The 16940-nt window shown below is 42.6% G+C and overlaps 1 protein-coding gene across 1 annotated transcript in view; it reads right to left on the reverse strand.

The window, feature by feature from the left end:
- Nucleotides 1-16940, reverse strand: part of MARCHF10 (membrane associated ring-CH-type finger 10) — a 71897-nt gene that overhangs the window by 38051 nt on the left and 16906 nt on the right. Inside the window, exon 3 of the mRNA XM_032429967.1 lies at nucleotides 3520-3691. Coding sequence (XP_032285858.1) covers nucleotides 3520-3691 — 172 coding nt within the window. The remainder of the gene's footprint in view (nucleotides 1-3519; nucleotides 3692-16940) is intronic.

Consider the following 16940-nt stretch of genomic DNA (forward strand, 5'->3'; position numbering starts at 1 on the left):
ATAATTTCAGAACACTTGGCTTTGTTTTAAAGGGCAAGGTTTTGGAAGCAGGCTCCATGACTCCATCCAGATCCATTTTCCTGGCACATAACTAGGAGACGGTGCCCAAGCTCTAGGTGACAGGAGAGGGCACACTCATTTCCCGTGTGCCTGGCACTGAGGCAGAGAGGTCTGCAGGGCTCCAGGCGCCGGAACCCCACAGCACAATGGCCTTTGGATGCCTCTGTGGGTTCTGGAAAGGAGAGGTGGCTCCTTTACAAGTCAGGCTATGGCTGGGCGGAGTCTTGGATGCAGGCAGGAGTCCAGGAGTTGGAGGCCACGGTAGCTCCCTTCGCTTCTCTGTCCCCCAGCATTCCCTGGGCCTGCAGACTGCTCTGCTTCTCACGGATCCAGACAGAATTCTGAAGTAAAAATATGTAACTGCTTCTCTCCCGCCCTGTATCTGTGTTCACCTTGATCATGAAATAGGATTTCTGAATCCATCGCACATCAGACACAGCTGGGTCTTGACTCACTGCCTGAATTTTCCAAGTCTTTTTGGAGATAAAGCAAATCTCTGGCTTGGTGAATGCTTTCTGATTATTCATTTTTTTCCCCTTTTGTGTTTTGCTTTGGAAATTCAGGGTGTAGTAAAAGTGTCTGTACCTGCATTTATATCAGGATTTTAAAAATACAACTCTGATTTTTGGTAAAGGGGAAAAAGATTGTGGGGAGGGGGGACAACATTAAGACAAAGAAAACAAGGGTTTCTAGTTCATTCTCTCGTGAATACAGTTCTCCCATCCTAGAGATCATAATGCTGTAATTTACCAAGTGCTTATGGTATCGGGCACCATTCTAATGGCTGAGGATACGTTTTATCATTGAATCTTTACAGCAGTCCCAGCGGGTAGGATCTGTTTTCACCCCCCACTTTACAGATGAGGAAGCTGAGGCACAGAGAAGTCAGTTGCCCAAAAGCCACACAGCAAATAAGAAATGGGGCCCAGATGCTCATCCAAGCATTTTGACTCTAAAGCACTTGCTCAACACTACATGGAGGGAGACAGCATGGAGAACCACAAGCCAACTCACTTAGCAACAGTTCCGTGGAAGATATGAACTTAATTTAAAATGTGTGGATTCCTTCTAATAGAGTGTGAAGACCAGTGAAAATCTCACACCTTCTCAGTTATAAATCTATTTGTAGAGGGCACCATTGGTTCCTATATTGTAAATAGCCTAAATTCTAGATGGTAGTTCCCATAGATATAAGGAAAACCTCCTTTATATCATGGGTTATCATTACACAGATTTGCATGTAAGGCAGGCCACATTTCCCAGCTATATTATTGTATTCAGGAAAAGTCTAGCAAAGCTCAGTGGGGGAAGGTTAGCCTATCACACAGATGTTGCAAAGGGATTTCACTGGGTTTGATGCTTCAATTCTGCACAGAATCCCAGTTCTGAAATGGGAAGAGTTTTGGTGATTCACTGCCGACTTTGGATTACCCCCAGAAAGCTTTAGGAAACTATTTCTCTGCAGAGGTGAAGAAAAGCAAGAACCTGTGAATTTACCTGGTAGATTGGATCAATGTGTCCAGATAATTCAGGCCCCAAATCTTCTTTTTCTCCAACAGCAGGGTATTCGTTTTTTTTTGTTTTTTTTTTTTCCCCTGAGCTGCTAGCGCCACTCAACTAGACTTTTCCTGAAAAGACTCCGCTTAAATTCTCACCATGTCTCTGGGCTCTCATTTCACTGTGCTAATTAAGGAACTCTGAGGGTGCATCTACACATGTAAAATGAGTGGATCTCAACACACCAACGCTTTGCTTTTGGCCAGCTTCGCGAACACGGTTCGCTGCACAAGTGCTTCGGCTTCTGTGGCAACTGGCATCAATCACCAGGACTGCTAGCCTCGCTGGACAGCCGGGGCCCAGTCCAGCTCCTGCCTGCATGGATCTTGGACATGGTCTAGGGTCCTAGTAGGATGATAAAGCCGGTGCTTTTTAAAACCTTTTACTACAAGTAACATCCCTCATTTGATGAAATAGATATCTTTCTGCCAACTTGGCTCTCTTGCCTAAACCTTGGTGTTTTCCAGGCTAGTAACTCTTCAAACATGATGTTTTATAGAGTGTAAAGTGAATTAATTCTTCCTTTTGTCAGTGTTGTACGTTCCATACGAAGTTTGGTCAGTCAGAAAAGCATCTGTATTAATCACACAGACCAAAATCATCTCATGGCCCTCAACTGTACATCCTAATGATTTTTCTCCACAGATGACGAAGCAGCCCATGCGAATAGCTACCCAGTTTTAGTAAGAAGGCTAGAGATTATATTGAGTGAATGGAATTGCATTATTTGAATTTAAATACAATTTTTTTCTATTAAAAACATCCCCAATTCAATAAATTACAACATGTATTTTGAAATATTTAGGGAATGATCTTATCTGCTCTATTCCATTCTTAAACAGCTGAATTAAAAACATACTTCCTACTAAAAATTTTCAGAATGAGAAATTGTTAACTATTGACGATACTTTCCCCTAAGTAAATAAGGAAAGAGAGTTCGGGCTTTGCTTGGAAGGACGTCATTTCGGAAGTCAATTGGTTTTTTTTTTAACTTCATTAAAGCAACAAAATGTGGGTGGTTAATCTGAGGGAAAGCTGCCATTTTCTAAAAATGCATTAAGACTTCACTGGACGGGTGGTTGCATGACAAGAGCTATTTAGGATTAGAAAGTAGTTGTGATTTGTATTTAAATGAATTGCACACTATTTACAAATTCCTCGGCAGTTAATTTGGATTGTTTCCATTCTACTGCAAGCAGAAGGCAGACCTTTCTGCCTAGTTACCCCAACTTCGAAGTCCCATTCTGGAGGAATCCAGTTTGTCCTCCATATGTTGGCTTTGATGGGGATGAGCCCGAGGGACTCTACGCTTTCACTTGAATTTATCCTCTTTCTGGATACTATTAAATAACTCCTGCCTCAAGCAGAGGACTGGTCTCCGCTTCAAAGGCAGCTAAAGAGTGAATTATTTACCAAATTGCACAAAAGGGAGGATTTATCAAGCCCCTTTTCTCCCCGAGAGGACAACCCCAGAATTGGAGGACTTTATTACTCTTTCTTGGCTATAAATTATGGTGTTCAGATGCTTTTGGAAGCTTCTCTTCATGCTCTCACTTGAGTCATAAAATTTGATACCTGGGGCCAAATGCCTTTATCCCCCTCCCCCCAGAAGGGTGAAGAAGATGAAAAAATGCCAATTCTAGGCAAGTGCCACACAAAGCCAATGATTGGTCAGAAATATGGGCAGTGGGAACAGTTACTCTACATAATTCACACCTCCTTGACCTGCTCTTCTACCCCGAAATGAATTTTACCATTTGCATAAGATCATTGGACCCTCCAAAGCCTGAGTTCACCCTTTGGAGAACACTAGGTGTAACCAATACCACCAGTCTGACTGTTGTCATTACCTATAATACTGGGATTTTAGATTTTGTGAGTTTCAGTAACTCAGCCACTCACCTGAAGAGGGTTTGCTGGGGCCTGCTTTCTCCACCTTCCTTGGAGTCATGGTACTTTTATGTTTCTGTTTGACTGATGTTTGGTCAATTGCTGGAAGTTTGGAATCACATTTAACCGCAGAACTCTTGGTGGATGGTCTTGGTTCGGCTAGAGGATCCTCCTCACCAGAACTCTACGATAAATGAAAGGTGTCTGAGTATCAGTGGCCAAGTAGGTCATCTTAGCTATGCAGAGGAGAGACGAGCTGAATGCATGGGCCCCTTCAGCACTAACACTGGAGCTTCCTGCCACACTTAATATGCCCTTTTACCAGAGAGACTTTGATGGACTGTATCCATTTAGAAGTATCAGTTAGAAATAATAGCAAAGTTAATAAGTCTATTTTGTGGAACACTATAAAAAGAAGGCACTTCTATGAGTCTGTCTTGTAGAACATTATGAAAAGAATGCATTTCTGACCCTTGCGTAAACCCAAACAACTCATGTTAAAGGCTACATATGAAAGCAGGAGAAACAATGCCCTTAAACGTCTTGCTTTTGTTATTTGAACTGCTTTGGGGGTGGGTGAGGAAAAATGGTCTTTATGGTAATCATATACTTAACAATGAAAAGGAAATTTAGATAGTGTGTTGGGACTGAAAAAATGGGACCTCAGTTTAATATTCTGAATTATTGGGTGCAACCTAAGACAGACTAATCTTTTTAAAAGTCCCCTACTTGTCAGTCCTCTGTAAAGAAGTCAGTATAAATCTATGCACAGCCAAATCATGATTCCTGCAGTGTACGGCACAGCCTTGCCAACACAACCGAAATTATCCATACATTCAATAGTTTTATACTTTGCCACAACTACGCCCACCAAAGAAATAATAAAAGCAGTGTAAATGGCTATGGGAAACCTGATCATGAGAGGGGAGTTAAGTCTTGCATTATGATTTTTTAGGTTTTTTTTTTTTAAAGATTTATTTATTGTTGGGGGGAAGGGTGGAGGAGGGAGGAGAGAATCCTCAAGTAGAGTCCCCACTGAGTGCGGAGCCCCAGGCAGGGTTTGATCCCAGGACCCTGAGATCATGACCTGAGCTGAAATCAAGAGCCAGACGCTCAACCAACTGAACCACCCAGGTGCCCCCCTGCCTTAAGGTTTTAGGTCCTGGTGTTATGATTTGTGAAACACTTTGCAACAAACAAAACCCCAAGGTTCTCACCCCTCCCTCCAGGGGGAGAGGGTCACTCAGTTCTTCTACAGGCACATTAGTCCAGTATTGGAACGTCCTCTGAAGATGCAGTCTTTTGCAGACAAGAGTGCTACATTAACGCCCCTCCTCCCCTCCCCAACTGTGGCAGTTTGTATTGATCTCACTCATCGTTCTCGCTGACAGTTGTGGCATTTTCATTTCAAGGCTCCTGACTCAGGAAAATACTCTGAGTAGCTTTGAATTATTGGGCGCAATATAAGACAAACTTAATTCTAAAAAAGTCCCCTACTTGTCAGTCTTCTCCAAAGAAGTCTGTATAAATCTACAGGTGGACAGATCATTATCCTCTAAGATTATAAGTCCTGTTTTGTAATTTAGAGTCTGGATACAGCCTTCAAACAAATAATTATTATTTCTCTCTGTCGTTTCAGAAAACAAATCATATAAAGGGACAGGGAAAAGAAAGGACTTAATGAATCAGTTCTCCATTACCTTTTTGATTCTGGAATTTAATAGAAATCCTTGAAAATGATTGTGACATGTCACAGATGAAGCATTAGGTCATATCTGAGCATGAGACAGGCTGTTTTCAGAGAAGGAAATGTGGGCTTTAATTGTCCAACACAAACACCTGACATTAGTGTGTGGAGAAGCCTGCTCATACAGGGGTCTGTTCTTCAGCCCTTTCTTTCCTTTTTTTTTTTAAAGATTTTATTTATTTATTTCAGAGAGGGAAAGAGAGAGTGCAAGAGCACACAAGCTGGGGAGACAGGCAGAGGGAGAGGGAGAAGCAGACTCCCTGCTGAGGAGGGAGCCTGATGCAGAGCTCAACCCCAGGACCTTGAGATCAGGGCCTGAGCCGAAGGCAGACGCTTCACCGACTGAGCCACCCAGGCGCCCCCTTCAGCCCTTTATTTCTAACCAAAGCAAAGGCAATAAAGATTCTTTGGACTAAGACTACCAGTATCCACAGTGACAGTATCAGGAACAATAATAGTGTCCACCATTACTGTGGGTCCGTCACCCTCAGCCAGGGCTGGATTCTTTGCTTGTCCCAGACAGTGGTGAACTGGGAGGAGTGAGTTGGTAACAAGACTTTTTATTGGGTGGGTGTTAAGCCATATTTATCCTTCCTTCACCCACTCATTATACTTCAAGCCTTTAATAGCACCAAAGGTGAAAGAAAGTTTGGCCCCCTAGGCAGTGCCTATTACATATGGTATTGTGCACCTGCATTCTGAGTACATCCTCTTCTGGTTCCTGGTTCCATAAAACTTACTTCTGGTTGGTAATCATTTCAAAGAGTCTAGAAATTGCAGCTGAAAGAGGGTGTTTTGTCAGCAGGAAACTAAAGTCACAATGGCAGGAACTATAATACTTACTATAATACTTACGAATGTGCTTGCTTCACTGAGTCATTGTAAGCAGATCATTTCAACTTTCTGTGCCTTTATTCATGTCCTCTTATGTTCTCTGCCATTCTCATCTATCCTCTCTTATGAAAACCCATCATATTATCCAGGGAGGAGGATCCTTGGTGGGACAAGTCATAGTAACTCACTCTGGCACTAAAGCATAGTATTTAATAAAACTTCCTGGGAGTAAATCCTGGCCCTTTCACAGACTTATTGTGTGATATAGTTTAGTTCATCTCTCTGCATCTCAGATTCTTTTCATGCATGAACAATAGTGGTCTATCTTTTGGTGGCTCTGTGAGGATTAAATGAGTTAAGATGTGTTAATAGTGCTTAGAACAATGCCAGGCATGCAGTAGGTGCCATGCAAGTGTTGGCTTTTGCAATTAGCTGTCCATTCATGTTCATCCATTAAATTAACTCGCTAACTACTGAATATTAACTACGTATTGTTGAAAGCAAAACCAAAATCCCCAATGAAACATTCTATTGGATTTTCACCTAATCTGAATAAATGTGAACAGAGAAAGTGGATCAGTTCCTACATTGGACTCTTGGTTTCTTTCAAAAGCTATATAATTTATAATTGTCTTGTAAGTAGTCAGTTGAAATTTATTTCATCTTAAGAAAATGTGGTATGGGGGCTCCTGGGTGGCTCAGTCAGTTAAGCGTCTGCCTTCGGCTCAGGTCATGATCCCAGGGTCCTGGGATCGAGCCCTGCATCGGGCTCCCTGCTCCGCGGGAAGCCTGCTTCTCCCTCTCCCACTCCCCCTGCTTGTGTTCCCTCTCTCGCTGTGTCTCTCTCTGTCAAATAAATAAAAATAAAATCTTAAAAAAAAAAAAAGAAAATGTACAATTTCTTTTTCACACAGCAAATCTCTAATGGAAGATATTTAACAACGTTTAGAGATTATCAAACAATAATAATTAAATTATTTTGATTCAAAGTTGATTTTAAAACTGTCTTTTCCTCTTGTCATTTTGAACAGTAATGACAATTTTCATTTCTTCCCCCATATGTTCCTAAGTTGAAATGTCACATGGAGGGTGGAGGCAACAGCACATTGCTATTCCTTTGAGGAAAGAAAAGCAGCTCGATCTTTCAAAATCAAAGTCTAAAGCATTTAAAAAAAACGAACTAGAAAAAACTTTAAAAAATCAAGCTACATGGTATATGTGAGTATTCTAAGTTCTCTATTTGTAATTTGATGAGAAAGTCCTAATAAAGCTAAAGAAGAACTAAAAGAAGTTATTGTCAAAATTAGCCTTTTTTAGAGCATTATTATATTTGTACTTAACGTTTTCCAAAAATCCCCAACTTGCTCTTCTGGCCTAATAGAGATATTACCTTGCCCAGGGCTAGGTGCTCCCAAAAGTTCAGAGGAAGAATCACATGAGGAAGAGAAGGCACTTCCGTCAGAGAATGCAGTGGCCCTGGGCACTGGAATAACGGCTTAGTGACACTGTCATGGTTCTAGTTAGGCCTGGAAGATGGAGACCCAAGGATTGGGAGTGGAATACATTTCCTCAGGGATGTGAGAATGACGAGATTTTTTACCTGAGACCTAACAATGTTGAGTCTGGAATGGCCAGGTGACAGTGAACAGAGATGATTAGAAGAGCAAGGAGACTAAAGTAGTCAGAGACAGACAAGACCAACTTATTTTCCAACTCTTGCCTGATGGCTCTTTTCCAAGACCCAGGAAACTGGTTCTCAACTGGTATGCCACCTCCCACCCTCCCCCAGCGTGTGCTACTGAATTCTGATTGATGGAGACACTAAACCTATTTTGCCACATGTCATGGGATGGAAAGCTGGGCTGAACAGATCTTATGACATGTGTAGACCAGGGTACAACCTGCTGGGAATAAAAGGGAAGAGGCCAAAGGGTAGCGTCAGGCTGGTGCCAGAGAAAGACCGTGTGTTTACGACATTCAAAATGAATGCATTTTCATGAGAGTGTGAAAGACCGTGATCAAGATGGTGACTCTCGACATTCAAACAGTAACAACATGGGAAGGGTGACCAAGGGACTGTGGGTGCAAATGTGTATCTTCAAAATCTCCAAAGTCCACATTGACATTGTGCCTCAAACACAAAAACAGCATTAGAGAATTGAGGGTAGCTTATAGCATTAGGGGTAGGGTGGACTCCTTTGTGTATTCAAGAACCATAAAGTTAGCATGTTCTACACGGAATGCTGGCCATATCTCAAAGCAGACTATACTTATCTAGAAAAAACTAAGAGCAGCAAAGTCCTGCCCATGTTCAGGACAGTTTTGAGCTTACTGGAATTGTAAACTTCAACAACAATAAAGAACAAGGATCAGTAACCTTTTTTGGGTTTTGGGGTTTTTTGTTTTGTTTTTTTTTTTGGGTTTTTGTTTGTTCGTTTGGACTCACGTACCACCTGCCGGAATCAGATTGCTGCTTAACCCCATTTGTCTCTCCCACCTGAAGATGTGGCTACCATATGGGGCTGGGTAAGAGTGGGATCAGCCATAAACCTTTGCTCTCCATTTTGCCACAAGTTGCTTTTTGGAGTCAGATGGGCTGTCACATGTATAAATATCCTGCGCACCGGTCTGTACCATTGACTTCGGTAAAGGGCACCCCGCCCCCCGCCAACCGGCCACTGTCTGTGATTCTCATGCTAGCAAGTTGGAATGACTCAGCCTGAGACACTGATCTGAAAGCAGTAGTGGCCTTGATGATTAAATTAGTGTATGATGACCATTGGGTCTGCTCCCTGAAGGAGGGGCATGTGGGACTGTAGAGTTATCTTTGTGCTTACTCTCCATCTCACTATGGAATGGCCTCTGGGTGAAACTCAGAGCTGCAAGCGACTGAAATAGCAAACATGACAGATTTCCTGACACTTGCTAGGTATTTCTTATAATGCAAATTGATCCCTCGTGTGTTGTGGAAATCGCTGTCGGTTTACACGGGTGGGGACACATTTTCGTGCTTTTGGGGACAAGTATGTATGGTGTTCTCTGGGGTAGAGTTCTGTGTGGTGGGCAGTGGGTAAGGAAGTGGTATGTGGCCAGAAAATGTTGGATTTTAAAAATTTGAATGCTACAGTGTAGTGTTTATTTATTTATTAAAAGACTTACTTATTTGACAGCGCAAGCAGGGGGAGCAGCAGACAGAGGGAGAGGGAGAAGCAGGCCTCCCGCAGAGCAGGGAGCCCGAGGCGGGGCTCGATCCCAGGACCCTGGGATCATGACCTGAGTCGAAGGCAGACGTTTAACGACTGAGCCACCCAGGCGCCCCCAGTGTAGTGTTTAGTAGCACATTGAGACTGATCTCAGTTGGGTATTTCTCACATGTAGTGTGGCTACAATATATTTCTCCTCCATTCTTTACTTGAATTCATATTCCCCTTTTAGCTGAGAGGAGCATCTGAGGAACAAAAGATTTGGCCATCAAATGGAGATCACCTACAAAATTACCTCCTACTCAAAAGAATATGTCTAAAATGTGGGAATTGAGATGTATCATTTGCAACAACTATGTCTTCAACCCCATGCTAGACACCATGAAGGAATCTAAAGACAAAAACCTTGCAGTGGGAGAGAGAAGATTATATACCATACTAGCAAAATTCAAAACAACATTTAATTAAGCAATAAATTGGGTGGCACCAATTCTGAATTCTAAAGGAACTCACAGAAAAAGATGTGAAGTCAGGCAGGGTTCCTGAGGCAGGTAGTGGTTTCAGGAGCCAAGGTATGGATGGAGTAAGAAGTCGGGCATGATTCTCAGACAGCAGGGCCAGGGGCCAGAGCAGACAGTGTGAGAGGAGCGGAGAGAACAAAAGCTGGAGAGCAAGGTGGGGTCAGATGGTGGGGAAGTGGCTCTGAGATTCAAGCAAGGGATTGAGAGTCAATGTGATAGAGACTGTGGGTCTGAGTAGAAAATTCTTAACATGGTATTAAGATTAACACGTATGTTTCTTTCAGAATGGGAAAATAAAGCATTCTGCAGATTTGCCAGTGAAATAATCTTTTTGTAGTTTCAGTGGCTTATTTTTATAAAGTGTAATTCTTCATTACAAAAGAAACACATGTTCATAATGGAAAAATCAAGACAAGCCTAAGAAAGAAAATTCAAAACCTTCAAAACCCCATTAACCTTGAAATAAAAACTGCAAATAGCTTGGTCTGTATTCTTTAAGACTCCCTTTTCATGACTGTGATGGAGACAACTAGCTTTCCACCGAAATCCTTCTGGATATGGCCACCCACCTTGAACTGCAGGTTTCCGTCTCCCCAGCCACTAGATGTGAACTCAGGAGGAAAGTCTCACCAGCCGGTGGGAGTGGGAGTGATGTGTGCATTCTGCCTCAGTGTCTGGCTCTGCACTTCAACTTGCAAGGTAACAACTTTGAAAGTCGTGTGTCGAAGACAACTGAACCATTATCAGCCTGTCTCTGAAAGTCCCGGTGGAGGAGAGCTGCCTGCCTGCCGATCTGGTTCATCCTGAACTGTCACAGGCACAAGAACTGAACTTCCGTCTTGACAGAGTCATCGCGTTTTTGGTCCCTTTGTCACAGCTGACGTTACTCTAACACACATTTATGCATATGTCTGAATATGATTAAATAGAATTGTACCTTATATACTGTTTCACTTAATGATACATTGCATCAACAGATATCTTTTTAACGTTTTTTCAGTCTCATCGTGGGGAATGTCAAATCTACAGAGGAGTTGAAAAAATAGTACAAATAATACCCATTACTCTTTAGCTTGTCAGTTTGCACGCGTATGCTCTCATGCACGTGTGCTCTCTGCTCTCTCTCTATTTTCCTGAAGAATGATCCAATCAAAGTACATGCATTGCATGCAGTTTTTATGTCCCTTTAGTCTTTGGTTTTCTGCCTCTCTTGCCTTTTCATGTTTTTTACTGTTTTGAGGAGTCCCAGCCTCATAGGTCTTATGTTCTGAATTTGATTGTTTCCTCATAATAAAATTCAGGTTAACCATTTTTGGTATGCATATTCTATAGGTGGTGTGGTGTCCTTCTTCATAACATCACACATTAGCACCTCACAATGCTGCTTGATCTCTAGGGAAAGGTGGTGACTATCAGATTTCTTCAATGTAAAGTTACATTTTCCCCCCATTGCAATTAGTAGGTAATCTACAGATGATTCTTTGACACTGACTAGCCTATTCATAAACAACATTTTACCCAATGATTTTAGTGTCTTTTGATGTACTTTTCCTGATTGGTAATTATATAGGGGTAGCAAAACGATTTTTCTAATTCTGTCATTTCTTCTATAATTAATAGCTGGCATTCTTCTCTAAAGGAGAAATCCCCCCTTCTCTTTTATTTAAATATGTAATTTATTATCATTGTGGTCTCAAGAATATATTTTACTCAATTACCTCATCACATCCTTTGATACTCAAATTGTACCAAAAATGGTGAGTGGGAGTTCATTGAAGTTGACTTTTGACTTGAGTCTTTGAGCACTTCTTTGCTTTCTGGTACAATAAAATACCCTAGCTTCACCTTGTATTTTACCTGTCTCAGACCTGGAATGCAAGAAGCTCTGGTTCCTTTCAGTTAAAATGGTACTTAGGAATTAATACCTGTATGCGAGGTGCGTTCATTGCTAGTAGTGTGGCATTGTTCCTAAATCCTTTCAATAGAATTCATTAGAAATATATATTTAAAAAATCATGAGTTCACAGTGATATTTCTAATTAAAATGTAACACTATATGGAGCTTTCCCTTCCTTTAAAAAATTTTATATTTGTATTTTACATTTAATATCTTTTATTCCTTAATATTTTTGTGTTTTAGTCTGTAATAAACATGAAATAATGTCAGAATTACAATACAAATATTACTCTAAGAATAAACCCACTACATAAAGTTCATTCTTTTTTGGTAGTTCTCTTTGTCTTCAGAATATACTCTTCAATTACTGGATGGATCTATCATAATTCTTTCTGTTGGTCATATACTTTGCTTCCAGCTTTTTGCTAAAATAAATAGTGCTATGATGAATATTCTTATAGATTTATACACATCTTTAATTATCTCCTTAAGTTTCCCAAAGTGGGAATTTATATTAGTAGATTAAAAGCATCACAAAGATTTAAAGTTTTTTGTTCCCAAATTGTCCTCTAGAAATATTGGTATCAATTTACATTTCTGGATGTGTATGAGAATGCCAATTTCTACATAACTTTTCCAACTATTCTCTTTTTTTAAAAAGTCTTTGTCATTTTGGAAGAAGATTGTAATTTTGATTTGTAACTCATATGTAATTTTAATTTCATTATTACACAGGCTCATTTATCTCACCCGACTTAGAAAGTATATTCCACCTATTTCTAAAAAGGGTCTGAGATGACTTAAAAGTTGAACTCAAAACCATTTTAAAAAATGGAACAAGAGGGGTTCTGGGTGGTGTAGTCTGATAAGCATCTAACTCTTGGTTTTGGCTCAGGTCATGATCTCAGGGTCTTGAGATCAAGCCCCGAGTTGGGCTCTGCTCTTTGTGCAATCTGCTTAAGACCCTCTCTCCCTCCTCCCACTGCCTGCTCGCGCTCTCTCAAATAAATAAATAAATAAATAAATCTCTTTTAAAAAATGGAACAAGAAAAGGTAAAACTAATTTATGGGGAAAACAGAATAGCAGCCGCCTCTGAGAGGGGACAGGCACAAGAATTGGCTAGAAAGGGGCATAGGGGATCTTCATGGGGTGATGAAAACTTGTTTGGGGTTTGGGTTACATGGTTACATGCATTTGTCAAAACTCATTTACTGTTAAAATTTGTACAATTCACTGCGGGTAATTTCTACCTCTAAAACAAAAACTGGAAAAAAAATGAATAATCAAAACCACAGAAGCCATAAACAAATATTCGGTGTTAATGACGTACATGCTGAAGTGTTTCGGGAGGGGGGAGGGCAGAGGACTGATGTCTGCAGCTGGCTTTGAAATGCACCAAAACACAAGGTGGATCAGTGGATGGATAGATGGATAGATCGATGTTCGATAAAGCAAATATAGCAAAATGTCAACAACTGTAGACTCTGGGTGGTGGGTATATGGATATTCACTACACAATCCTGTCAACTCTTCTGTATGTTTTGAAGCTCTCAGAGTAAAACATTGGGAAGAAATGGAGCAGTAGTATAGATATATAGATATTGCCGGGCTGCCGGGATAAACTAGGTACCTGGTGGGAACACCGCCAGTTTTCTTTTTATGGCCCATAATAAACATTTCATTAGATCTAAAATGTTTCCTTCATGATATCATCTGGTAACAATGAGAGATCAATGATCAATAGAGGAAAGTCAATGTGCAATAAATTTTAAGAGAAATGTCTCTTAAAATTGGTGCTTTAGGATGAACATAAGTTTATAATAACAGGTGATTTTCCATGGAAATGGCAGTATAGCACATACGTTGGGATACGGGAGTGATGAGTAAAACAAAGACTTGGCTCTTGCAGAGCTTACAGTCCAGGTAGGAAGGTAGGTCATTTAATCAAATAATCATTAAAGAAATGTAAAATTACATGTTCTAAATAAAAAAAAAAAAGGAAGCATTTGGACAGCCATAGAATATAGGGCAGAAGGGTCCGAATCTAGTTTGGGGGGACAGGGCAGTTTGGAAGAACCTCCCTGAGGAAGTGACCTGGGCTGACATCTGAGGCATAGTGGGAAGGCAGGGTGCATGTTGTAAGAAGAGGGAACAGCACGTACAAAGACTCCTTAGCAAGAGGTGGCCTGGCACGTAGGAGGATCCAAAGCCAGTGTGGATGGAGGAGCACAGAGGACCAGAACCAGCAGGGCCTTGCTGGCTCCATCATGGATTTTGGTTTCCATTCTGAAATTCACAGAAAGCCACAGAAGGGGTTTAAGTGGGCCAGGGTTCCCCTCATCACTATCATTCCACCTGTGGTAGGGAAAGAGGGATTTAGGGGCAGGAGTAGAAGTAAAGACTGGCTAGGAGGTCTCCGCAGTAACCTAACTAGGCAATAGAAGAGAAGCACACAGATTAAAAAACTATTGGGGAAGTAAAATGGGAAGGACTCGGAGATTGAATTGAATATGAGTGTAAGGAGGAGAGAGAGTGCCAGATTCTGATGATGCCGCACAAAAGGAAGCATGAAGGGCTGGGTTGGGGACTCTAGCATTAGGCCTGTGGAGGCTTCCAAGTAGATGTAATGAGTAAACAGTTGAATATTCAGACCTGGAGATTTCAAGTGAGTTCTGGGTTGGATATGGAGATCTGGGAGTCATTGGCAGTTAACATCTTGACTTTGGCAGTTAAAATCTTGAGGTGACCTAAGGAGAATTTATAGAGCAGGACTTCTTGGGGGCAGGTCATGAACTTGAATGGGAAAATTATATGTTTATTCCACTAGCCTCCAACTGAAATCTAAGCATGGCTTTCATTTCTGAACGCAGGCAACGATGCACGGTAGTATCGGCAGTGCCTGTCACTTTGTCACCAATAGCAATCACAGATATTTTCACATTGCATTAAATTTGTTACAGATGTCTCAAAATCCCCTTCACGCCCATCACTTGTTATTTAACGTGTTAATAAAGAAGCACATATATTACTGAATCACAGATTTCTAAAAATACTTTGATGACTAATTCGACAAACGTGGTTTCCTTTGAAGCCCCATGTATTATTATTTTACGCATTTGGTGAAAATGTTCTGAGAAGAGGATCTAGAGAGTTCACCCTACTGTCCCAGAGGTGTGTGATACAAAACAAGGATAAACCCCCCCAGGTATGGAGTGAGAAGAGAACTGAGCCTCAAGGAATCCCAGGCTGAGAGCCTGGGTGGAGGAGGAGGAGACAGGGAGGAGCCCTGGAGGAGAAGGTGGCTTTGCAGGAGCTCAGGGACGCAGCGTTTCAAGAGGGACCGAGTCAGGCAGGAGGCCAGTCAACACTGCCGAGAGGGCAAGTCAAGCATGGCGAGGACTGAAAGACCTGCCACGTTCAGAGACGTGGAAGTCATTTGACAAAGTGCCATTTCGGTGGAATGACGGGCATGGAAGCCAGATTGGAGTGGGTTGAGGAGTGAGTGGGAGGTGGGGAAATGGAGTCAGTCAGTGTAAATAATTCTTTTGAGAACTTTGTGAAAGAGAAGAAACAAGTGGAGGGGATGTGGGACCAAGGAAGAACTGGTTTTTTTTTTTTGTATTTTTGGGTTTTTTTGGTAGGAGACCTTGGATCACGATTAGATGCTGATGGGAAGGCTCAGGGACAGCTGGAGATGCAGGCAGGGAAGGGAGCCGGAGGACAGCAAGGAGCAGGGATCTTGAGTGGAGGCGGAGAGGCTTGTAACTGGTGGGACTGAGGGGAGGGTGGCGCACAAGGAAGGGAATGGGTGGGCAGGGCAGCAGAGAGCTGAGGAAGCTTCCATCTGAGGACCACTAAGGTGTGGGGTGGAAGAGAGGAGGGACTGAAGACTGGGCAAAGGGAAGAAGGTTCAAAAGAGGGAGAGAGAGTTGAGCAGGGAAACTGGGCAGCACTGAGAAGTTCCAGGAGGTTGGTGGCTGTGATCTTTCAGTGGTCACCATGCCTCACATTTGAGTGATTTTTCTCCAGCAGTTGCCAGGGACCTGGATAGAGACCCAGAGACCACGGATGGCTGGGATTTTGCCAGAGAGATGAGAAAAAAAGACAAAGGGCAAGGGAATTATTAAGAGGATTTTTGTTAAAAAGTAGGCTCCATGCACAGCATGGAGCCCAAAGCAGGGCTTAAACTCACGACCGTGAGATCAAGACCTGAGCTGAGATCAAGAGTTGGATGCTCAACCAACTGAGCCACCCAGGTGCCCCTTATTAAGAGGATTAAGCACAGAATCTAGGCTGCTTAGGAAGGAAAAGGCAGTAAGGGGGCCCACGAGAGAGCTAAGGGCCAGTGGACCGGAGGTTCCCAAGAGCTGGAAGAGATGTCATAGTAAAAAGGGATGAGCAGGAGAGCTGGAAGTCTGGTGTGATCAGTGGATTTTGGAGATGGAGAACTTTTGGTTGATGTCGCAATCCAGGATGTGCTGTTGGTGGGGGGGATGGGGGGGGAGGTGGTGGCAGAGTGGCATGGAGGGGGACACTTAAGATGCATCCGGAACTGAGAAGACAGGGTGTGATCTGATTGTCCAGGTGGGTGCCAAAGTCATCCAGGATTATGGCGGGAGACCAGAAGATGGGTGAACAGAGAGCCAGCCACTGCCAGAGTCCTCACTGAGTAAGAGAGAGTGGTCAGGAGACAATAGGGATGTTGGGGGGCGGGGAGGGATGGTGGAATAAAACAGCGCAAGCCTTAGTGTACCCGTGTTTCCATCAGAGCCTGAGGAGCAGTGGTCTGGGAGCGAGAAGGGCACCCTCCTGTCTCCTGATCCTAAAGAAAGGGTGTGGGAGGGATATGATTGGTGCCCTCCAGGGAGGGGAGCTCTGAAAAGAGGTCTGATGTACATGCCCCGTGCCACAGGAAGACCGGACAGCTCACCCTTGCCCAAGAGTGCCCGTATCTCTTTGACTTCGGCTGTTCCTTCCACCTGCCTCAGCTCCCCACCCCCACTTCCAGCTCCCCGAATCCTGTCGTGCCTTAAAGATCCAGGGAAAATCTGCATCCTCTGAAGCTTCTCCAGGGTTCCTTTTGCCTTTTTCTTACGCTCATCCGATGCTGTCTTGAACTGCACGCGTTTGTGCGACATCTTATTTAGCCAGCACTGTGAACAACCCAAGGGTGGAGGCATGGTTTATTTAGTACCCTGTCCGCATAGCACCTAGCACCGTGTCTTGGATG

Source organism: Phoca vitulina, unplaced genomic scaffold, assembly GCF_004348235.1.
Source record: "Phoca vitulina isolate PV1807 unplaced genomic scaffold, GSC_HSeal_1.0 scaffold41, whole genome shotgun sequence".
NCBI classification, from domain to species: domain Eukaryota; kingdom Metazoa; phylum Chordata; class Mammalia; order Carnivora; family Phocidae; genus Phoca; species Phoca vitulina.